The sequence below is a fragment of the Vanellus vanellus genome, assembly GCF_965231255.1.
Source record: "Vanellus vanellus genome assembly, chromosome: 1".
In the NCBI taxonomy this organism is placed as follows: Eukaryota; Metazoa; Chordata; class Aves; order Charadriiformes; family Charadriidae; genus Vanellus; species Vanellus vanellus.
The window spans coordinates 120,285,434-120,310,444 of record NC_138905.1 but is presented as its reverse complement, the minus strand read 5'-3'; the positions used below and the strand labels follow the sequence as shown (position 1 = coordinate 120,310,444).

The 25,011-nt window shown below is 50.7% G+C and overlaps 1 protein-coding gene across 1 annotated transcript in view; it reads right to left on the bottom strand.

Annotated features, from left to right (window-relative positions):
• Positions 1-14,268, bottom strand: part of SIM2 (SIM bHLH transcription factor 2) — a 60,723-nt gene extending 46,455 nt beyond the window's left edge. Inside the window, exons 1-3 of the mRNA XM_082493722.1 lie at positions 12,599-14,268; positions 3,811-3,893; positions 793-882 (exon numbers count right to left, since the gene is read on the bottom strand). Of these exons, the coding sequence (XP_082349848.1) occupies positions 793-882; positions 3,811-3,893; positions 12,599-12,773 (348 nt within the window). The 5' untranslated portion in view covers positions 12,774-14,268. The remainder of the gene's footprint in view (positions 1-792; positions 883-3,810; positions 3,894-12,598) is intronic.
• Between the last annotated feature and the right edge of the window lie 10,743 nt (positions 14,269-25,011).

Genomic DNA, 25,011 nt, shown 5'->3' with positions numbered 1-25,011 from the left:
CTAATGGACTTTGGCAAGCTTTAGGTCAGGTGTTGCCAATGAATAGGTGTAATACATTTACACACAAAGATATGGAAGTTTGCACTCTGCAACAAATTTGGGCTATTTGCCCTTGTGCCTATCCCAAGACGGTAAAAAAATTCGAAATGTCCTTCTAAGAAAAAAAAAAAACAAAAAACAAAAAAAAAAAAAACAATAAAAAACCTTATACTTCTTGTGCAGAACAGTAGTAAACTGAGTTTTATGAGTTCTATCACAACCATATAAAACGCTTTACTGAAAAGACCACTGAGCTGGAAAAACTCAGGAAAAACTACCCTGAATTCCATGTGAACACTCATAAATCTGCCCCCCTTTTCTTTTTTTCCTAAAGCACATTTACCATAAAACTCATGTTCCACATCAGATTTCCTCTCTATTTCATAGCAAGTCTCAATATCTTACACAATCTAAAACATATAGACTTGAATTCTAAACTTTATTTCAGACGTATAGTGTTACCACACAGGCAATAGGTTTGGGTTTCAAGCTCTGTATACATCTGCAATTTGCAATATCATATTATTTATTACCCTTCTTAAAGGTAATGAGGAGTAAAATACAATGAACAAGAAAAGATCGTGATGTGGCTGTAAGTAAAGGGAACTTGAATATTTAAGTAAGGCCATTTGCCAAAGAACAAAGCTGAAGCTTCAAATACCCCTAAAAACAATGACATTATATACATTGCAAGATACTAGTGTTGTGTCCACCATTCGTACTTAACAGATAGACAGAATAAATCACTCATACCTGAGATAAGCCAAGATGTACAGATGCTGTTTCTGAGATGTACATTATTTTGCCGTCTGATGCTACCACGAAAACAAAGCCATCCAAAGTCTAAAAAAGGGAAATATGTAGGGTAAAAAGCAAGCACTCTTTTTAAACCATTTACAGTGAAAAGTATTTGAAGTCTTTTGGAGGAAGATTGCTATCCAACTTCAACAGCAGCAAATAGAAGCAAAATTCAAGGAACAGAAACCTTTATCCTATGCTGTTCCTACAAACTCTATGACACACACATACATTGTGAAATCCAATTCATTCCACCTACAGATGCTAGCTTTACTGCTTCACTTTAAGTTAACATTCTCCTGTTGATTCTGGTTATTTTAGTGCTTAGTACAAATCCTGAGCTATGTGGTACTTAGGGGAAAGTCTAGTACTACGCAAGCCATTTTTTATGGTATAATTGGCAGACACAGCTTACTGCTATTTGCAATATATTTAATGGTACCGTAAGCAATGCCTTAAATTTATTTGACTATATTTTTAATAATGTCTTTCTGAACAGAGGGCTGTCTGCTATGTAGCTATGCAAACTTAGGAAAAGAAAGTAGAATAACTCAGCATTCAAAACTTTACAACACTTGAAGAGAGATACTTATGCTCATTATAAGTATCCTTACAGTTTTTGAATCTTGACTTGGTAGTATGTAAAGCAAAGTTGAGGTCCAATTCTACAAATTCTTATTGATGGGATATTGACTGGAAGGTAAATATTACTTGTGTGAGTAAAAACTAAAGTTTCATTTAGTCATGTAACATTCATATGAGAAAAAAATAATATGCTGCAAACGGCACAGGTTAGCCAAAACTAGCCATGATTTGGACATACAAACTATCGGCTTGGGGGTACCTTGATTCTTCAGTGCCCAATTTGAGGCATTTTTTCAAAAGTATCTGATATTCTGAGTCAAAGTATCCATTATCTGTAACCATTTTAGGAAGCCTTCATCAACACATACATATGAACATCATTGGAAAATAAATGTGGAATATAAAAAAAAAAAAAATACAGTCCACAGATAAAACAAACACCTATTTTAATTCATCTTTTAAAATACTGAACCAATAAAATCCTATATGCTTCATGTTCTTACAGTGCTGCTCCAATAAGAAAAATATTCCACATTATTTTCTGGCCTACTAACGATTCTACAACATGTAATTGAAACCAGATTACTCTTTCCCTTTACTATTTTCTCTTTTGGAACATAAATTAAATTTTGTAAAAGTATTAAAATGGGAAGTAAATTATTGCATCCTTAGCCATAACTTTGCTTTTAAACACTGTCATCTTGCAATTGTTCTGCCCAGTATCATAACTAAAACCATGTCAATGCATCCATTGCTGCATTACATGGTGCAGTAGGTCTCTAAATTTCCTATACAGAAAAGTATATTGAACTTCACATGTGAAGTTTCAGTCTAAGAACCCTTAAAAAAAGTTTACAGTAAATGTGGGTTTATTAAAAGGTTAAGCATTCATCATTCAGAAATGACTAAACTGTAAAATGAGCATTACAGGTGATTAGCATATAACATTACTTAAGTTCATTTAACACCAGACAAAATGTGAAATGGCTAACAGGGAGGAGGAGCAAGCGTAATAACTATTATTATCTTTATGATATAACTAGATAGGTATTTTCTAGGTAGAGCAGTCCTTCTGAAACAGCTGATAGGACATCAGCTACTTGAAACGGAATTTTCAAGGCTCGGAATATCTCTGTCTGAAGCCGTTTTGAACTTTATCAGTTGCCATTTACTACATGGGGCCAGTAACGCAGGCTCTAAACCGCTCTACCGAAAGCGTGCCCTCTTTTTCACTTGAGGAGAACGCATGATACTTTTGCAGGGGCTGGAGTGACAAATAAACAACCGTGCGCGTCGCACGGGTTTAGCCCACCCTGTCTCCGCTTTACCTCCCGCGGAGGTACCTGAGGGGGCTGCTGCACACGGCCCCTCCGGCCGCCGCTCAACGGCCGGGGCGCGAGGCGGGCGCGGGGCGCAACGGCCGAGGCGCGAGGAGGGCGTTGAGAGGGGCCAACCGCTCGGGGGCTACTCGCCCCGAAGGCCGCCGGCTGGCGGGGAGGAAGGTGGGCGAGCCCTCCTGGCGGCTGGGCCGGGGTAGGGGGGTGGGAAGCGGCCACAGACCCCGAACAGGGTTTCTCTTGAGTTTTTTATCCCCAGCCAGAGCGAGCAGTTAAAACAGCTCCAGCTCTGTGACCAGGAATTAACCTCCCACAATAAAAACGGCCGTTAAATTATTACGGTTTACTAGGTCTTTAAAATCGGGGGAGAAAAACCCTTGCTGTATTAAGTTTACGTATATATATATAAAAAAATAAGGCTAAAGGTAATTTTTTTTTTTCCTCCGGCTAGCACACACGCCCAGGCTGCGACTTCCTAAGCTCCCCTACCCGGGAGGAATTCGGAGGAATTCCAGACCAGATCGACGGGATTGGGAACAAGGGTATTTCCAGGTGCTAACGCCCACGGGAGATTTAACCCAGGTGCTCACCCCCCCACCGCCGCTGGAGCCCCGCTCTCCCTTACGGGTTTCCCTTCCCGAGTCACCGGCGGAGGACGGCGATCCCCGGGGGCCGGCTCCCCTCCCGCCTAAACGCGCTCCCCGCGTTGCCGCTGGCCGGCGGCTGCCTGCGGGGCGTCCCCAGTGGCTCTGATGATCGCTTTTACGGCTGGGAGACACTTTGCGTGCACAGAGAGCCGGTTAGTGCCATGGTAAAACTGTTACTTCTCCTAATATCAAAGGCGGGGGGGGGGAATAATAATTGAAGTGGTTGTTGTCTCAGTTTTTCTCCTCTCCCGGCCGGTGTGAGACTCGGGAGTAAGAGGAAGGCTTCACACAGGCTCCTCTCGAGGTGGGGGGGAGGAGGAGGAGGAGAGGCGGAAGGTTGCTCCCACCGCAATACCAGGCTTGCTGATGCGCAGCGCGTAGAGGGGGAGGAAAGCGTCCACTACCTGAAGCAAATGGGATCCGAGCTCCTTGGCCACGTTATCCAAGGGCCCTATCCTGCTCGGCTGACCCCAGGCGTCGCCCAGACCTGCAAGGGAACCAAGGAGCTGGTTAGAGCGGGAAAGCTGAGCCGGGCCCGCCCTGCCTCCCCCGCGGAACGCGCGCTGCCCGCAGCCCGCCCGCTCTCCCTCCTTCTCCCGCGGGGAGCGAGCCAGGCCGCGATGTGGGGGCACAGGAGGTGGGAAAGACCGAGTCCCCTCTACACACACGCGTGGGAAGGGAATTGCTCTTTTTCTAGAGGTCCCGGCCATGGCGACCCCGCGGACCCGCTTTCTCCCTCCCCGGAGAGCCGCCCTCCGCCCCGGACCCGTTGACCCGACAGGCCTAACCGGGCCCTGCCGCTCCGCCATTGCCCCCCCCCCGGTGGGCTGGGGGGAGCCCATGTGCCTGGCACTGCCTTGGTGACAGCGAAAGGTTATTGTTGGAGCCATGTTGTGGGGGGCTTGGAGCAGGGGAGGTTGGTCTGGGTTGGTTTGTTTGTTTTTCATTTCCTCCGTGCAAAGAAGGTGTGCACCAGCTCCCCGGTGGAGCTGAGACCACTAACCACTGCCAGCCGAAGAGCTGGAGGCTCGTGTCAGCACCTGATGTCAGGCTCTGCCTGCGTGCCATTGCCCGCAGGAGCGCACAGATGGAGGGCAAGGGGGGGGGGGGGGGGGGGGCGGGACCGCATCAGTTTAATGCCTCCTTTTTGGAGATAAAGGAGAGAAAAAAAGGCTTAAGCCCTCAGGGCTACAGCACAGCTTCTGAGAGGCCACAGAGCCCTAAGGGTATTCCTGACCGTGCTTCCCTGCAGCTGAGAGGCACTGCGGAAGGGCCGGTGCCGGGTGGAAGGCGGAGATGCTCGGTGCTGCCAGCCCGGCGGTGCTGACGGCCGGGGCGCGGCGACGCGGACTACGCAGGCCCCCTGGCTTGCTGTGGCCGGGGGCGCTGGGGGTCCCGTCTGTAGCGTTTCGCGTGGGCGCACACGCGTGCGATGGATGGGCAGCCGTGCGGCCTTCAGTGTCGCTGCAAAACTAATGTGCAGCCGTGAAACCGAGAGCCGCTTTTCCCCTCGGTGCACTCCCACCGACCAGGCGCTTTCAAAGAAACCTTTCGCTGCAGCGGGAGCCCCGCTCGGCTCCGTTACGGGAGGGAGAAGAAGCTGGCACCCAGGCGGAAAGCCGTGCCCTAAGCTCCAGCTCTCGAGCATGTTTCTAAACGTCTCGCCTGACGCCCTCCCGGATCCATGTATCCTTTGGCTGAGTGTCCGCAGGTAGCTCTAGCCTAGAAACGATGGGAGCCTTTCTCCCCGCTCTTGGGGCGTCCCTTGGGGCAGACAGGATCTCCCTACTGGAGGAACGGGGGACGGCGGAGAGGAAACGTGGCGAAGCGCGGCTGCCCGCGGTGCCTCCCCCGAGTTTCGCCTTCTCCCGGTGCCCCAGTGTCAGCAGAGCCCCACGTCCCACTCCCGCCGGGCAAGCAAGAAGGAGCCTGCGGCTCCCAGCGCCAGACACGGAACCGCGGGGACCTCGGCCGGCCCTGACGCCTCCTTTCCGCCGTCGCAGCACCCAAGGTCAGTCCCAAGAAGAGGCGTCTTGTCTCCCCACCCCATGTCAGTCGCTCCGGCTGCCCCAGCGGGTCTCTCCAAACCGCGCCACAGAACTGCACAGTATGAGGCTGCGCTTTCTTGTAGGTAGAGGAAGGACACCTTTCCTTCGCTGAGAGAAGTGTTTGGCCACACATTGGGAAATTTGCTCTGAAGAGCCAAACGAAAAGTCGCACTTTTCTACTGCCGTTTCCCAATTCTCAATTTTAGGAAGGCTCTTAAATTTCCAGCGACCCATCAAAAGGTTCTTTCTCCTGAAACCCTGCTTCCCCTGGGGCATAAAGTTTGAGGATCGCAGAGACATCCTGCAGTCTCTTTCCCGAGACGGTAACAAATGCAAACGATGGAGTCAGTCCCTGGTGCTGAGCGGCTTGCCCTTATTTCGATTCACTAATTGCAAATCTCGAAACATGGGATTGTAACTCTACAAAGGAGGTTACGCATAGAGGTGTAAAAACTATCCTGAAACGCGCCCTAACTTTCCGAAAGATGAAGCAGATTTACTCTTTGAGCCACTCACGAAGAAGCTCATCAAGAACGAACCGTGCCTCTGCCACACCCGTGCGTGGCAGTCTGCTCCGTTCTGTCCATCATGACTGGCCAGGTACGGTTTCACAGCATCCCCCAAATCTCAAAATCTCCACTATTTTTGAGGTTCTTTCCTAAACCGAACTAAAAAAAAAAAAAAAAAAAAAAAGTCGCTTCTGCAGATTTATTCTTTGAAATTGTAAATTGGATTTGCAATTGTGAACTCGCATCAAATGTATAGGCGTTTGGTGGATCAGTCTGGCATTCGTCTAAGCTTATTTTAAAGCCAATGATTTTATCATTTAATCCACGAGCAGATCGCTTTAAAGGTGGAAACGAAACAAATAAAACCTTACGTTCATATAAAGGACTAACGCCCATTAACTTGTCTTCCGAGAGGTTTGCAAAGGCGCGGCGTTACGTCCTGTAAACATATGGATGCAATAGACTCAGCCGAGCCTCTCCTGCCCAGCCAGTAAATAAAGCACATTTTCACTCACTAGACTGGAGCGAGGCCAAAAGAGCTGCCGATACGAAGCGAGCGCTTCCCACATCGCTCAAACGCGGTGGGAGTTTGCTGGGGTGGCCCCGGCCGGGAAGGGGTCTCCGGCGGGGAGGGCTGACGGGTCTCCGACACACCGACCGTGCAGCCGATGCGGTGCCAGACGGGTCGTTTCGAAGGAAACATAAAAAAAAAAAAAAAAAAAAAAAAACCACAAAAAAAATGCCCCTTTGCAGCACGAATTACCTGCAACGCTGGCCCAGAGAGTGACTTCGCTGCGAACGAGCAAGCAGCTGGTGCATCCTTCCTGCAAATGCTGGGGACACCCGTGGGGGTGGCCTGTCCCCCTTTGCCGTGCTAGAGGGTAAGGGGTCCCCTACAGCCAGCGGCTCGGGGCGACTCCGGGCGCTGCCGGTAGCGTAAAGCCCGGAGAGCCGGAGTCGGGCTCAGCGGCAGAGCCCGCCCCGGCGGGCAGGAGCTGGCACGGCGAAACGCTGCCTGCGGGGAGGGTGACTCTACGGGCCAAGGCGCAACCTCCTCTTTCCTGGCATCCCGCCGTCGGCAAACATGGATGAGATGAGCCTCTCTCCTTCTTTTCACTCCATTTACTTGTGTCTGTAACGACCGCTGGTCCCGTCCCGACCGGGACCGTGCTGGGAGGGCAGGACGGGTACAGCGGGATGCCTGGCAGGCAAGGCTAAGGGGGAAATAACAGGCCCTAATCGCAGTGGTGCCCGCCAACCCCTCCTCGGGCACGGGGCGGCAGATTCGGCTCCGACAACGGCGTCCCAAGGACAGAGAGAGGGGTTTTGCACGGGCACCCCACAGTACGTGCTATTTTACGGATGAAAGAAGAAGGGGTTCCCGTACGGACGCGTTCCCCTCCCTTCGCCAAACCTGGACATGATTTCCCCCCCACCATCTTTTGACATCTCTGGCTGTTTTTCAAAGTACTTCAACGTTCACTTTGTACCATTTCCCAGTTTCCAGGGAGGCGGGGGGGGGGGAGTTAAACTGTAATAAGATCTAGAAATATTTGGGAACAGCTCCCACCTTTGCTCTCTAAATATATAAATTCGTACACACTCACATTTGAAAGCCCAGTAGCTTTTCTGCTTGCGATTCTGCTAAAAGAATTACTTAGCGATGTATTATGTTAAGTATCGGATTGCCCTGTAACTTGGAGTATTTCCTTTGTGTCTACTGTATTGTTCCCCGGCTCCCCCGGAGCGCACGGTTCCCCCGCGTTATTCAATAGCCATCCTTCACACGGAACCCGGGTCAAATACAAGCGCCCGGATTTTCAGCGCCGCCTCTCCTGGGGGATTTTCCCCCGGCGTGGTTATGCCTCCCTCGGCCGGGAGAGCAACGGGGAAATTGCCGGGAGGACAGCGAGCTGCCAGTCCCAGCCTCTGTCCTCTGTCTAGCTTTGGCTCCCTCGTTTAGGCGAGGCCCCGGGTTGGACGGGGAGGGGGTGGCCTGTCAGCCCGGTGGACAGCGGGGCGAGGAGCAGAGCTGTCACCTAGCCCTAAACCCCGTCTTCAGCGGGGGTCAGGTTTCTCAGCCTCGATGGCACAGAAGGTCGCACCGCTTGATGGGTGGGTCCCAGGGGCCGGGCCCGGTCTGGAGCCGACGGGGAGCCCCACGGCACCGGCGGGGGTCACCTGTGCTCGGCGGGGGAAGGTCCCACGCTGGGGTCGCTTTGGGAAGGAGCAAGGCTGCGTTAGACAAACTTCGGCGGGCATGTACCGGCCCTCCCGCTTCCTCTCTGCGGGCTTCAGCGTCACCGGCTGGAAAGTCGGCTGAGGGTTGGCCGATGGCAGCGACGGATGTAAAGATCAAGACTTTAGTTAAAAAAAAAAAAAAAAAAAAAAAAAAAAGAAAAAAGGCCAAGTCCCCGAGAAGAAAAAAGAAAGCAGCAAAAATGCCCTCCATGACAGCCGGACAAACCCAAACCCGGCTCATCCCAGCGAGCCAGAAACACCAGATCGTGCTCACAGGCCCGAAAGCGGGCGCAGGACAAACAGCGAGGTCCCAGCCACAGCCACGGCTCCCACGGCAGTGACCCCCCTCCCACCTTCCCGCCCTCCCTCTCCGCCGGGTGGGAGAGGCCGCAGCGACCCCACCGCCGCCCGTCCCCACACCGAGCGGCTGCCGGCTCCCGCCGCCGGGGAACGGCCGCGTAGCTCCGGGGAAGCCCTAATGGCACTTTTGTTTTAGTAATGCCACTATTGTTTTTTAATGCCACTATTAGCGGTTAGCACAATAGAGGCACGGTTTCGAAGAGGGATTACTCGCGCCGCCAGCTCGGGCGCTATTTATTTATTTATTTAATTCATTAATTAACCTCTTCCGATTGCGTATGAAAATTAGACGAAATACCTGCAATTCGCCTTCATTTTCTTAAAATATATATTCACAGCCAGCTTTAAATAGGGACCGAAAACTCTGTATGCTCCTAGTAATTTCTATTGTCTGCGTCTCGGAATAACGAACAGGTCTAAGATCTACCGCTGAGCCATTTTATTCAGATTATTTTGTATAGTGCACATTCAGGTCATTTATTAATTAGCACGTTCCCATCCCGTTTAAAGATCCATAAATGTGCGGTTTTATAGTCTGTTTTGGAAACTGTGTCAGGGATGGTGGAGGGAGAGAGCCGCAATTTAACCAGTCTGTCATAACCGGGAGGCAGAGAATCGCTGTTTTTAAACGCTATTTGTTCTCGCGTCTCTTTCTTTCATTTGCTCATTTTTAGGAAAAAAAAAAAAACACCACAAATATATAATGTGACAGTCAAGACAGAAGAAGAAATCCCGTGGTGTATTTTTGTTCTACAGTAATAAATGCCTTGGCAAAAAATCAAAACACAAGAGAAGACAATCTTACAGAGCGGGAGCGTGGGGGAGGCTGTAGGTTGCTGTCTCCTCGACTTTAATTCATGAATCTGAAGGTCAGAGCGAAACCGCACGGCAAAATCTGTGATACCGGAGCACGAAATTGTGCTTTCCAGGGCTTGCACTTTGAGGGGACAAGGGAGCTGGAGTATAAATCTCCTTTCACTCTCACTTCTTTGAGCCTGATCGGGCGCCTCCGCGGGGGGATCTGTGAGTTCAGTCCAAAATGTGTATCTTCGGGAAAGCTCTGGCCGGGGTGAGCAGGGGGAGACCTGCCTGAACCCCCTTACAAGCCCTGTGGAAACGCTGGGACCAGACACCCCGGTGAAGGTCTCAAACTTTGTTTCAACTATTTGTCAAGTCGCTCTGGAAATAAAGCGGGTGGGGAAAGACATCCACCGGAGTTTTTAAAAACACAGCCCTCCCTCTCTCTCTCTTCGCCTCCAGTCTAGACAGACCTGGAAGCCAGTTTTATAGCTGGACAACATTTCTGATTACGCTGTCTGCAGCTACCCCGGGCCTACCAGGCATGCTGGAGGCATCTCAGGCCTGTCTCCCCGCGCCACCGCGGGCTGGAAGAAGTAAATTCCCTCGAGCGTTACGGGGGTGATTCCTCGGTGCCGGCCGGGGTGCTGGACCCGCGGCAGCGGTCACCCGGGGGAGAGCGGGCGATGCGACTCCCACCGCCTCGGGAGCAGAGGCCGGCGGGTGGGGAGGGGGCCTGTTACGCGCCCACCTTTATTTCAAGCCGCAAGACCTTGGACGTGGGTACCCCCACACCCATCGGGTCCAGCATGCTCCAAAGGTCGCCTTTCCCAGGTCTTGCTGTCCCCAGAATTTAAGATGCCGTGCCGGGCAGCCCTCTCGGGATGTTGGGTTCCCCCCTCTCCTTTCCCAGTAAAGATAACTGGAAATCACCAGCCGGGGGGGGGGGGGGGGGGAGGGGGACGGGACGGACACACACGGGGGGACGGGGGAAGACAGGACTCCCCCTCCCCTCCTTCCGCAGACAAATCCCGAGGGAAAGGGAAGTTAGGGTAACGCGGGACTGTGTGCCGTCGGGCATCCCCCCTCCCCCGCCCGGCACCAGATGCCCTACTACAGCCAGCGGGGAGCGGGCACTACCCGCAGCCGCCTCTCTCCGGCTCCCCCCTCTACCCTCCACGCTCCCAGGCACTAAACGCACGGCTCAGGAGATTGTTCTCCCGGCCTTGTCATCCCTGGATGCAAAGCGTTGGTTTTAAATGTATTTCCATCCGTACTTCAGACGATGAAAGATCAGGAATTCGCCGTATGCATTTAAACGTTACTCTTAATAAGCAGAGTGTGCGGAAGCGCACGCCCGGCCTGTTTAAGGAAGACAGACACATAAAACACACCCGAGCTGTGGGTATAAACCTGCTCTCGGGGTCGTCTTGTGGCCTCTTGACGATCAGTAGGGCTGGAAAATCAGGGACGCATTCGGCAGCATCTCGAAACGTGCCACTTTTCTTCCCTCCTAAATCAAAGCCGTTCGGGGGCATATTCCCCAGCAAGGGCCGGCGAGCGGCCCCCCGAAATTACGACGCGCTGTTTCTCATCGGGAAATTTCCCGATGGGGGATAATGGCTGGAAATTGCAGCGGAGCAGCTCCTCGCTTCCCCTTGCTCCGCTAACTCGGCGTGCTCTGGCAGCGCACGCTGAAGGATCCCTGGCTTTCCGTAGCACTGCTAGTACTTGCTCTCGAAATTACTGAATTAAGATGGCCATAACGGTAAGCTTTCCTCGGTATGGGAGTGGGGATTTCTCGCTCCACAGCCTCCCCTCCCCCCCCTTTATATATAGATATAATTATTATTATTATTATTATTTGCAGGCTTTTAATAAACTTCCTTAGAAACCGCGACGCAGACCAGACTTTCCACTCCGGAATTTGCTAATTCCTTCACACACACACACACCCCTCCGTCCGGAGAGGCACAAACAAATGACAAAGGGGGGAGCCGGGCTTTATTTAGCCACCCGCAGACATTAACCAGCGTTTTATTTCACGCCTCCCATCAGCCCGGCGGCAGCACGGGAAGGACGGGCGGCCGCCGGTTCCCCACGGGTGCCGACCGGCTGCTCCCCCTCGCCCAAAGCGGCCCCAGCCCCGCGTCCTTTCGGCGCTCGGGATGTAGGTGGCAGCCTGGCCGAGGGGGGGATTTTTACCAAATCCCGGGGAAAGAAAGGAGAGAGCGGTGTCAGGCCTCGTTGCTGCCTATCTCCGAGAAGATCTGCAGGAGCCTCCGGCGCTCGCTGCCTCCACACGGCGCCGGCCGGGGGGCAGCGGGGTCCCGACCCCGCTCGGGGGCAGATTGGGCTCGGACTAGCCCTCCCCGCTCTCCCCGACCCCAGGAGAAGGCGGAGGGCCTCGCTGCGAAGCCGACGAGCCTCATTTTCCAGCCTGCTTCCCAACCTCCAGAAAACTCCAACCAAAGCAAAATAATAATAACACCCACACTATTTCCTCCTCTCCCACCTCCAAGACTGTGCCTGGGCACCGGCAGGAGCGCCGTGCCGAGGGGCCTCCCCCGGGGCCCGGGGCGGCTGCCTTCCGGTGCCGCGGACGCCGGGCACAGCGGAGAGGAGAGGAGCCCGCTCTCTTCGGGACGGGACCCCCGAGCAGACGGAGCTGAACCGGCGGCAAAGGAGGAGCGGGGAGAAAGGGGGAATTAACCGGAGGGCTCTGCCTCCCCCTCATCCCCGCCGCCGCCGGCCGGGCTGCCCGCCCCTCGCTCCGCCGCCAGCCCGGCGCAGTCCCTGGTCGTGGTCCCGGCGCAGCCCGCACCCCCAGGCTCGGATCCCGGGGCGGGGAGGGGGGGGTTCGTCTTCCTACGCGCGGCCGCAGCGAGCTGTTTTCGGGTTTAGGCCTCACAGGACCAGAGCTGCTACTTGCAACCCGCGCTCCGCACTCCACTCCCGCGGCAAGCCCTGGGTGTTGGGCAGCGTCCCAGGGCAAGCGGGCTCCTTTCCACCCCCGGCGGCTCGCCCCTTGTTTGCCACCCGGGGCTGAGACCCCTGCAAACACCTCCATCCCCTCCCCCCGTTCCTCCCAAGACGTAGAGGCGATGCGGGCTCGTCTCGGGATATGTACCCCACCCTCCCCCCCCCACCTTTCGGGTCGCAGTGCTGCCCCGTCCCTCCTGTGCGGGCCGGGAGGGGGGCGGACGGCCCCTCTCGGGGAGCCCCGGGGTGGTTACCTTCGGGGAAGACGGCTCGCATTTTCAGGTAGCTGGTGGTGAGGCGGATGATGGACGCCTTGTCCAGCTGGGAGGTGATGGCCGAGGGCAGGGGCAGGAGTTTGGCCAGTTCGTAGAATTCTCCATTTTCTTTTTCCCGTCTAGTCTTTGCCGCGTTCTTGGATTTTTCCTTCATCGCGACTACTGCAAGGCGAAGATGACACTGGCATATTAGACCCGATTCTTCCGAATTGCAGGGGGCATGGATTTCGGCTTCAGAGTTAGTATTTTCGTTTAAGGAAGGGAGGCAGGGAATTCACCCAAATCAAATAAAATACTTAAAAAATAAAATAAAATAAAAAGGGTCGAAAAAGGGGGCAAAGGGGGACGGAAAAAAAGCCAAACCAACCAAACAAAACCAACACCAACAGAAATGGTGCGAGGAGGGGGGAGGCGATCTCTGAGCCACAACCACGACAGGCAAGCCGCTCGGGAGAAGGCAGTTCTGCTCTGAGCCTGCGATATCGAGCGCTTCGAAACCGAGACTGAAAGATCTACACGAACCACCGTCCTGTGCCTGCAGATGGAAATCGGGTCTTGTCTTCAACGGGGATCAAAGCACTGGGTTCCCTTCACTGAAGCATTTCTTCTACTCAATCCTTCCCCGTCCAAAAATAATAAAAAAATATTAAAAGTAGAGCAAGAGATCATTGGGCTAAGCAGGGTGAAATAATTTTTGGATACTTTGTCTCTCAAAAAAAAAAAAAAAAAGAAACAACCCAAAAAACCCCAAACAAACAAAGAGAAAGAAAATGAAAAGGAAAGGAAAGACGGCGTTGTTCGTTTAACGAAGTGCAAAATGATCTGGTCCCGCAGCCCCAGGTGCCGAGGAGACGAGAAGCCGGCAAGGCAGCCCCCCCGCTAAACGAAAGTCAAAGCCGGTGCGGAGGGAGCTGATAGAGTGCTCCGAAATCACAAGCTCGCATTTCTTTCCGACGCTTCCCTCTCGGCCAGGTCTCGGCGGGCGGTGGCTGGGCTTGCGGCAAGAAGAGACGTTTCTTTCTCCCGTCCCCGAGGGGCTGCTTCAGCGCCGGGGCGCAGGGGGAGGCGGGCCCGGGGGGGCGGCGGCGGCCGTGGAGGTGGCGGTGGCGGGGCCGGGCTGGCGGCGGGGCTGTGGGCACGGGGGGCTGCTGGCCGTGGGGCTGCTCCCGCCGCTCCGAACGCTGCGCCCAGCTCCAAATGTGGTTCTCATGCGGAGTCAAATTAAAGGATCCGTTTTCCTCGGGACCAGTGCCACTTCAGCGTTGTCTCTTTCCAAACAAGTCCGAGCGCTGGCAAAGGCGCGGGTTTGATTTTGTTGGATTTATTTATTGGTTGGTTTTGGTTTTTTTTTTTTTTTCCTCCTTTTAAAGAAAAAGAATTTGCAAGATCAGGAATTGTTTCTTTTTATTATTGTTATTATTTGTCACGTATTTAAAGAGCAAAGCAGTGTTTCTTCCGCATAGACATGCCTTTCAAAGGCGAAGGGAGGGTTTGCTGCATTCACCTCCCGCAAGGAGCAGCAATCCTCACCATACAGCAAGGATCGAAGGTAAAATTCCTCTCCTCTCGGAAATCCTAGCCGCCACTCTCCTCGCCTGAAAGCACCGATATCTCCGCTTTTTTTTTTTTTTTTTCTCCTTCTCCTTCCCCTTTTTCTTTTTTTTTTTTTTTTTTTTTTTTTTTTCCTTCTTCCCAGGGGCAGAAGGAGCTCTGAAGTGGACCCCTCGGTTAATTCTTTAGCAAAGGCTGCAGAAAGCCAGGAGAGTCTCAAGAGGGGAGGGGATAACGTATCCGTGACGTGTCCTCCCGCGCAGCGCCCTCCGAGGGACCCAAATACAGAGAAGCCAGAAAAGAGCCGCAATTAGCACTTGCGATGGGACGGGAGGCCGGGGCGGGGGGAGCCGGGGGCGGGAGCCGTTTACTGCGGCAGCCCGAGCCCGCTCCCCCCGACCTCCCTAAGCGGCCGCGGAGCGCCGGCGGAGTCCCGCGGCCCCCTTGCCCCGTAACCTGCCGTCCCTCACGTACGGGCTTGGTACACCGGCCGTGACCCTACGGCGCCGGGGGGGGGCCCTCGTATCCCTAACCGGCACCCGGCTGCCCTAGAGGGGGCCGGAACACGGACATGCTCCTTCACCGGACCCACGGCACCGCCATTAATTCACCCCAGCGCTTTCCCCTGTTGTTTTTGCACTGAGTAAAAGGGGGAAAGTGTACCTGCGTACACATACACGTGTGTGTGTGTATCGCTTGTACACATGTATACGCATATATAGCACGCTAACACTATATATACACATTATATATATTTTGCATATACGTGACGCGTGTGCGTATGTATGTATACGTACATGTAGGTACATGAGTACATTTACAGAGGCATACGCACACATACATATTTATACATGGCCCCTGGCACTGCTGCCCACGGGGCTGCGCTCCGGAGGAGGCGGCGGGCGCTGCCGGGGGACCCCGCTGCCCTCCCCGCCGGTGCCGTGCCGGCAGCCGCTGCTCCTCAGCCCCCGACGTGACTCTCCGCTGCCCGGCAGGATGCGGATGATCAGGGCTTTAACCCCGCAGCAGCCGAAGCGGCTCGCCGAGGGAAGGTGAAGAAACTCTCCGAGCGCCCGGGCTTTGCCGGCGCCCCCGGGCCCCCTCCCTCCAGGCGGCAGAGAGCCGGCGGCGGCCCTACGCATCCCGGCGTGGGCAGAGCCGAGTGACACGGCGCTCATGGGTCTGTAACCGCAGGGCTCGGGGCCACCTTTGCAGAGGTTGTCACAGCGGCCGCTAAAACAAGCGCTTGTCCCCACTCCCCGCCAGCATCATGTCCCGAGCGACAGGATCGCGCCTGGCTTTGGCGCGGCCCCGACCCGACGGGACCCCTTCGCGCTCCGAGGGTACCGCCGGGCTGCTGAGAGAGGCACAGGCGTGGGGGCGCACAGGCACACGTACACACACCCACCCCCACGGGGAACCGGCCCTGCTCAGCGCCCTTTGCAAAAAGCCGTCCCGCAGGCCGGCCGCGCACGGACACGCGTGGCCCCATCAGCATCCCGACTGTGCGGGGGGAGCTGGGCTGCAGCCGGCGACTAAAGCAGCGAGGAGAAAACATTCGGTGCGAAGAAAAACGGCAAAGCCCGGCGAGACGCGGCTCCACCACCGCGGACGTCAGGAGGGCGCCGAGGGGAACGGGATCGCCCGTTTGCAAAACACAATGCACCGGTCCTTAATATTAATCCCCGGGAGAGGCCTGGCCGGCGGGCGAGTGTGTTTGCTTAAGCTCGCCCGCCCCTCTGTAATTATCCTATTACACCAGAAAGGGCCCGGCCCGGCGTTGTCGAGGGAAAGGCCACGCTCTTTAACCTCCCCGCCGCCGGCGGAGGCCCCCGTCTCGGGCGGGCGGGACTTACGCGGCCCCCCGCGCCGGTACCGCTGCCCCGGCGCTCCCCTCCCGGGCAGCCCCCGCCGGGCCGCGCCGCCCGGGGGAGCCGGTTTCCTCACCGCGCCCGGGGGATGGCGAGCAGGGAGGCTGGCGAGCAGGGAGGCTGGGGCACCTTCTGCATCTGCTGGGGGGAGGAAGAGAGGGGGGGGAAGCAGCGCCCCGACGGGTTCCGGGCCCTGCCGCACGGCCTCTTGCCCCGTCCCGTCCCAAATCCGCCCCCCTCCCGGGTCGGGTACCCGGTTCCGCGCCCGTCCCTTGGGCTGGCGCGTTCGGGGGAAAGGAGTTTTTGCCGGGAGCGCATGGGGAGCAGGCTCTCTGCCCCCGCCGGTGAGATTTAGGCTAGAGCTGGCTTCCAGGTCGAGGAAACCTGAGCGAAACGGTTGCACGGGGGAGCCCGGGCGACGTGACCCGTTTTACGCTCCTGCGCAGCCCTTTTTACCCGCAAAATAGGAACAGCCCCGTACCCCTCACGCAGGGGGACCCCTCTCACGGGGACACTTGGCGCAGGCTTGGGGACGGCAGATGTAGTCGCCGATAAAACGCGCCGGCTGTATTTTTCTTCTGACGGACTCATGCTGCGGCTGGGACTTTTCGCCGAGCAAAACAAACCAAATAAATCTAGGGAAAAAAAAAAAAACAACAAAACAACAACAACAACAAAAAAAAAAAAACCCCAAAACCAAAACAACCCACCAGTCGAAAAGATACTTCAGCCTTTCGGGGAAATTCTCAAAATTCAATACAACCTCCGCACGCCGCCGAAACTGGACTCATTAGCAGAGGTAAAAAAAAATGTATGGGGAAAAAATATTATATACATATATATATACGCGGAAAAGTAGCTATATTTCAATGCCTAACGGGTTCGATGCAACCAGCTACGCGTTCGCTAACCCCGAGAAGGAAACTGTATGGGACATTTCTATGTCCTGTAAACAATATATAGGGACGAGCGATTTGGTGTTAAAGGAAAGCGAGAGGAGAGCATGTCTCGTTTCTAACAAATTGGGGTGGTTTGGAGAAAAGGCAAATTTGCGAATGTTTGCAACATAATCCCGACAGAAAAAAAGAAAAATCACGCTGCTGCAAGGGTGGCCCAAACCTATCGAGGTGGACTCGCAATATTCAACTCGGTGAGTCCGAAGTGGCTGCAGGGACCTTCGGGGAAGGGCTTCCCTCCGTTCGTTTTAACAAGAAACTCCGCTCCAAGGAGGAAAATAATTAGGGAGAATAAATAAAACAATGAATTATTTAAATCTTCAGATCCTGTTTTCACTGATACGTTATTATTGAATCATAAATTGGGCGCACATAAAAAGAAGTGTTGTTTAACAACCCTTTTCCTTGGTTCGAGGGAGAAACTCTTCAGCGGGTGGGAGGTGAAGAGAGCGCGGTTCTTTCTCAGGTGAGCTCTACTATGGAGGAATATTCCGCCTATTTTTCCCCCCAAGGGTTTAAACTAAAAATGGAAAATAAAGGGGAAAACGTCTGTATGTGTGTGGGGAGGGGGGGACAAAAAAAACCCACCCCAAAATCCAAAAAACCCCTAGACAAAAAAAATAAAACAAAACCAAACGCCACTTCACAAAGAAACTCTGTCGGCAGCTCCGCCGCCGCGAGTCGCGTATTGCCGGGCTGCACCGCGCTGGGAGGCACCGGGGCTTGCGCGGAGGGGCCGGGCCCTTGCGCGCCCCGCGGGGTGCGTGTGTGTGTGCGTGTGTGTGGGGGTGTTACGCGGGTGGGCGACCGCGGGCCATTGCCCCGCAGTCCGCCGCGGAGGGAGGCGTGTGGCGGAGGCTGGCCGGCGCGCAGCCCACGCGTGTCCGTGTGATACTGGGGACAAGCCCCAGGAGCTTATTTTACGCCGGGGCGTGTAGGCGAGATCTCGGTGGGAAGGAGGGGGAAGGAGGGAGCGCTAACGAAGGGGAAACCTAAAGCGAGAAAGCGAGAGATTTAACGCCTTTTTTTTTTTTTTTTTTTTTTTTTTTTTTTTTTGGTAATCCTGAAGGAGACGCAAATAGCCTCTCGCAGGCGGAGTGGGTCCCCGGCACACGCGGGACCCCCCCTCCGGTGTGCGGTGGGGTGGGCAGCCCCATCACCGCTCTCCTCCCGGCAGCAGGAACCGGGGGGCTGAGGCGCCGGCTGGGAACCGGAGCCAGGGGGGCTTCCAGGGGCGCTTTGGCCGCGGTTTGCAGAAATTGGGGTGTTTCTGCGGGGACTGTGGCGGGGCAGAAGGGCCCAAGGCAGGGGCAGGCGGCAGGCCGGGGCTTGCGCATCCACCCGTGTCCGTGGAAGTGGTGCTGGTGCCCACCCGGTCAACTCTTGCCACAAGCGCCTTTGCAGGGCCGTGGGTTTGGTTTTTCACGTTCGTGTAGTTTTCCCGTGGTTCTCGGTCTCGTACGCCGGTGTGATACAGGCAAGGCTGAAGGGGTCCAGGCTGGGGCAAACAGGGCTGCGGGGCCAAGCGCAGTGCGGGTCTTAACTTTTGTCTGATGTGCTTAGCTAACGTATGAACTGTGAGAAATACCACCGAGTTCCTCAGGAAAGAAAATATCATCAGATATTTTAACATTTACAGGCTGCAACATCGGCGCTGGTATGATCTCAAGAACTAGCAGCGCTTATCGTCCCCGGAGGAATCCCTTATATTTTTTTTCCCCGTAACTACTGTTCCCAAGTGTGGATGTATACACACACACGCTCACACACACAAATCCTATAAATGCTAATAAAACAGATTCCTCAGGATTTGTTTAACTTTCCCTGGCACCACAATCTTATATTGATATTCAATGGGGTTACTAGTGTGCATGAGGATTACCAGTTAAGTATAGACCGCAGGATCAACCTTCTAGTATGCCACTTGAACATGTCCTTACAAATAAGTAAGGTAGGAAACGTAAGCATTGACAATACGATTAATTTGTGCAGAATACTTGAAAGGGAAAAAGGAAGTTAAATCATGGTGCTAGAATTATTAAACTATGCAGAATTGAGGCCTCCGGTTGCAGGGGATCGTTTTCAGCTCTTTACTTGAAGCTGTGTTACTGCTATTGTCCAACCTTTGCTGGCCACATGGGACAACGTTTGGCAATCGGACAGAAAATTATTTCTACTGGGCATGAACTGGAAATATCCAGCTGGGGCGTGGATCCCATTTCTAATCAGAGTGGAGGGAAGGAAAACTCAACGCTCTTTCTCGTTACACAGACAGTATTTTTAGAGTTTGTCAAAAGTGGCTTGAGCTAACTACCCAGAAAAATACCTGCTGTTTAAAAACAAAATAAGAGGATCTTTTTTTCCCTTAGAACTAGTAAATGCGTTTATTTTTTTTCTGTACGTGATGTAGAAAAGGGTACAGGGTGTACATAAATGTACAGTGCCTGCACATAACGTACAGTGGCAATATAGGCGTGCAACACTGCAGGAGCTGTCAGGGTTGATGGACTGATCCAAATGGATGACATTTGCAAAAAATATGTCTAAGTTCAAAACACTGAATGCTCATGTTTGGGTCAGGTTTTCAATTTCAGTTTTCTAAGGAGAATAAAGTTATTTTGTTAAGGCCAACTTCATTTTTTTTTTCCAACTGGAACTGGAATTTGATGAATTTTCTGAAAGTATTTTCGTAAAACTTAAATAATTGATATTAATTATGATACCCAAACTTTCATGACCAAACATTTGCTTCTGTTAATATAAGCCGCAAACCATATTTCTTTTAACTACAGTAGATAGTTTAAAAGCTGAAATCTGTCCTTGGAAACAGGAGAGGGAATGTATCAATCACAGAGAGGAAGCTTCTAGGCTGAAGAAATAGAAAAAACCTAGTATGAAAAGCACACACTGGAGCGTTTTTGCTCTGTTTGTCTGAAATCCTTTGAACATTATGAAAGTCAATGTAAGTATTTTTATTTACTTTTTTAAGTTATGTTCAGTGACTTGAACTGGTTTTCTCAGTGGCCCTCAGCTTATATGAATAGTGTGACTAATCTAGTGGAGATGAGTAATGGATCTGTGAGGAATAGAGGAATTCTGATGCAAAAACATCTCTCTGCTTTTTGGTGGTATTTTATGCTGCTTGGCATTCAATATATTATATAATGGCTGTCAAAAGAACTTTGGTAATACTTTATGGTAAAGTTTATAAATACTTCAGACATGATTTAGAAATGATGAATCGAAAATGCTATTTATACATAATTATGTGATGTTTTACTATGTTCTAAGCCCATTCATAAGCAAATGTATATGCTTTTGTTAATTACTGTACTTTTGGTTTGTTGTAACATCCTGATTCAGTATTTTTGCATTTGTCCATGTAACACTTTGTAACACATATAATAGCTTATTTCTAAATAGGTATTTTACCATGCAAGGGGAAAAAATTTAAGTCAGGAATAAGCTATTCACATGGGACTGGGACTGTAGTTATTGCAAGGGAGAGGGGATGGAGAGGGGAAGCAGAAATTCTAGTGAAGGTTGTTTTTGAGGACTTAAGACCTCAGCCCTGCAAATGAAAGTGTATCAGCCAGCTCTCCAAGCCAGAAGCTTAAATATAATTAAGACTTGAATACTTACAGCAGTGTAGCCTCAGCAAAGCACAACAAGGCACTGAGAAGAGTGGGAAGAGGGGGTCTGTCTCCTCACTATCGTGGTAGAGCTGATTGAGAAGGTTTGGCATAGGGATGGGAAAAGCGAAGGTTCACAAGCTCAGCTATTGGGGAGGTGGTGGTGGTGTGGTTTCAATGGACGTGATCCATTTTGGTTCAAAAGGCAGAGCAGAGAACAGCCTCATATCATGTTGTCTTGTTTGAAATGGGTTGCAAGTCTCCCAGCCTTCATCTTTATAGAGTCAAGGCTTTGCGAGTGTGTGAAGAGCCCATGTGAGCTGACTTCACCGAAGGCAGAATGCAAGAGGTGTTCCTCATCTCTGCTCACGTCTTTCCAATAAAAAACCAGACAGCTGTTTTCTTCTGGTCACCATGAGCTTCCCCAGTGGCAGCAAGATGGAAAAGTTATGCCATTTGTACAGTAATCGCCACATATTTGATGCTGAAATGTTTCAAAAACTTCCTGCATTGGGCACACAAGGCATTTGCTTGTATCAGTAACTCACCCCTCAGCAAACACCAGCAAGTTTTGTGGCTACACTGCTGGTCAGTCAGCCTACGTATCTGAAAGTGTAGCTACTCTCGGTATAGGAACTTACTGCTATTTCTCGTTGTTGTTTCCAGCTTTGGCTATAACTTAGCATGTGTTTTTCCTTTTGTCAGGGTTCATATCACCGAGGTTTCCATGCTTTTATTATGGGAACTTGGGATGTGTCCGATCTTAACTGAACAAAGATGACCTAAGTTCAGTCTCTGTTAACATCAGAAAGATACTCAGAAGATACTGCCCTCTAAAATGATCTGTTTGACCTTTAGACACTGATCCTGAAATTTGATCCCCAAGACCCACCAATACCAAAGAATTAGACACTTCAGTCTCTGGATGCCATTTGAATGTGCTCTCAGTTTCGGAGCTCAAGGCCAGATCCAGAAAGGGACTCAGGAAGAATGCAGATGCTGAAGTCTAAAATGGGAATGCTGAACGCTTCCACTCAGTTGCTGGCTAATTATGGATATGTCTAAAGCCCAATTTTCATCATTTCAGCTCCCCAAACACACCCCCAGTTGCACCTCAGCCTCAGCAGGGCAGAGCTAGCGGGGTACCTAACGCAGACCTAGGGAGGAGGTATTTCTCTGCTTCTCTCCTTCGATCTGTGCTCAACACAGTCAATGAATACTCTGTGAAAATGTCCTGAAACGTTCTTCCTCACCATGATCAACAGGAGAACGTGTCCTCATTTTATACACAGGATAGATCAGTCAGATATGATGGTGAAGCTCCAGATTCAATTCCCTTCTTTGTCCAATGGGATTCAACTTCAGGTCTCTTGCCCGGGAAGAGTAGTACGTTTGAGGTATCAGACCATTGTCCACTTGAGTGTGTGTGTGTGGGACTCTCCTGCTGGATTGACTTCATTGTGCATAGAAGAATGAAGATTTACTGGGGAAGGGACAAACCTTTGATGTCTTTCCAAAGGTTTTTTTTGCTTGTTTTAAATGTAAATTGTTTGTGAACAGACATTGCACACAAATGCATTAAAAGTCTTCAGACTAGGGTGAGATGCAGGATTCCCTTCGCCCAGCTCACTGCCCTGCCAAGCAGGCTACAGTCATATTCTTTTTCCCCCTTTCCTTTAGTTTTTCTAGGCAGAGCAGCCTGGTGTGAACAGGAGCAACTGCAAGTCTCAGCCCCATTTGCACCCTGCTGTTGTTGAAAAGATGGAGACAGAAGTTTGAACTCCCTCAAAGGCACTTGAACTTTCCTCTTATTTCATGAATGCAGGACCATTGTGTGGTATGGTGGGGAGGTGAGGAAAACTGGTGTTCTTCTCCCAGTCTTATAGCCTGAAGAGTGTTTTCTTTTGCTTTTTCCTCTTAAAAATCCAAACTGAAATACTGCCCCACCACGCCCCCCCCCCAAAAAAAAAGAAAAAAGAAAAAACAAAAAAAGAAGAAAGAAAAAAGAAAAAAGAAAAAAGAAAAAAGAAAAAAGAAAAAAGAAAAAAGAAAAAAAGAAAAAAGAAAAGGTTAGAAGAATATCCAAGTCAGGGAACTTCATGATGAATCTGAGGTAAGAAGAAGGCTGTAAGAACCAGCCTGCTCCTTTAACATCTCTTTCATGGCTAGTGTACATGTTTCGCTGCTCAGCTTTTTTATGCATTCTCTTAGGAAAAGTTCAATCCCACAGCAATTTAGGTAGCTAACCTATATATAACCTATATATCCAGTGTTATATATATATAACAAGGAACTCCAAACCCCAGTTTTATGTTCTCCAAAGCTGGTTTTTTTTTTTTTTTATATATTTTCCTATCTAAAAAAAAACAAGAGAAATCTGTTTTCACACTGTTATGGAGCAATGCATGAAATTATTCCATTGTTTTCTGGTGCTACTTATAAGAGTCTCCAAACATTCTTGAGATCATCTGTTCTCATATAACCATCTCCATACAATCAACCTCAGCCAAATAAGATTCTTAAGTCTCTTAAATCATGGCCACCATATGCAATGGAAAGAAAGACACCCTCCCCACCTCTCCCTCCCCCTAAACCTGTGTAGAATTTTCTTGCATTTCCAGAAATGCAATGTATTCCTTTTCTGAGAGAAGAAAACAGCAGATTCCCTCCATCAACAGAAACTGGTACATACTGTTGTCTTCAAACACTCCTTTTATCACTTGAATGGTTTCAGAAAGTCTTTTCTCTCTTCACCTCCTGCTATTCAAGATAAAAGTCAAATTCTGAACGTACTTTTCTCCTCTTTTCTCCCTTTCAAACCCAGAGCCTTTTCTGTTTTTTTTTTTGGTTTTTTTTTTTTTTTTTGAGCTTGCTCTACTTCAGGATTTCTCCAGGACTGGAGACGTGCTATTAGCATATCTTGGGAAACCTTCCTGCAGTGGGGATTGGCAGACAACTGTTTACCCTGAATAGATTGCAAATATCGGACAGTGCAAATACTCACAGTGGGATTGATTACACTGATGTCTCTAACCCTCTGAACACAGGCAGCATGGACTAGATAGTTCAAAAAATCAGAGAGGATCTTAGACTGAGCTGAATATTTGTGCAATTAATACAAGATAAATATTCTCTCAACTGCCTACCCAGTGTTTTAGTGACTGTTAGAGACCCGTCGCTGAGGAAGTTTGTACTCTGATTCCACAAACGTGGAATTTCAGGCAGGCCAGTAGGACAGAATTTAAACCAAGACATATAAAAGCAAAGTGAGGGGCAATAGGAGCATGAAGAACACAGAGAATATTATTTATCATGAATGCCTGAGAGAATCAGCTAGAGAGCTGAAATGAATTTAGGGGGAGATAAAGCTGACAGATAAATCTTAGGCAAATCTAAGATGAGAGAATAGCATGATTGGAGAAATAAAATAGATGTGGTGATGATAGCTGCTAGAGGAGAAGTGAAGCTCTGCAGAAGTTCAAACCCATTTTCAATAAGACGTTTTATCTCTAGGGATTACTCAGCCAGAAACTACAACTCCTCTGAGATTTGTCCCAACACCAGTAAAAATGCACAAGTCTGATACTGCAAACAGGGTTCCTGTGAAGAAGCTAAACTCCTCATGAATCAACATCATGGTCTTCAGTATTAACATGGCTTTCAGTCAGTGGAGGCTTTTTCAAATGATGTAATGTTTGTAATTTGATATCCCGCTCCTTAATGCTAGCGAGGACAGAGAAGATGTGGAACCCAGCCATACTGGAACGATCTTGGCTTCTCTATGAGTTTTTGGTTAAACGGTTTAATAATTTCTTAGCTTCATCACCTAGGACACGTAACTTGTCTCAAGAGCCTGATGTTTACTGTTTAGCGAAATCAGACCCAATGCCGAATTATTAAGAAGAACTTCAACCCCGCCTGCTTCTGTTCTGGTCCACCACAGACATACACTTTCAGCTTTGATGTCCTCTATTTTTGAAAACTAAATGAAGAAAATAGTCAGAATGTTTGTGTATGCACATCTATGCCTGCATATGCTTACTGTAGGACTTTTGAGTTTAACAATAAGACAAGTTAAGGAAGGAGTTTCCACTCTTAACTCTAAATTTCCTGGGGTTTGACAGATTAAATCAAATCCTTAAGGCCATTTTACCATAGTTTTTCTTCTGCATCAGTGTGTGATTTATGCCTTCTTTTTATTGCGTGAACCTTTGTCTCAATACTATTTGATTTAGTCTACTCATGGCTCTCAGCTGATTTTATTTTAGTATCTGCAAATTTTTGCACGCAAAGCTAGACAAATGCAGTGGAGGGGTAAATTAAATCGTGTAATTTTGTGAAAAAGCAAGTTACTAAGCGAACAAGGTTTTAACTGTTGATCC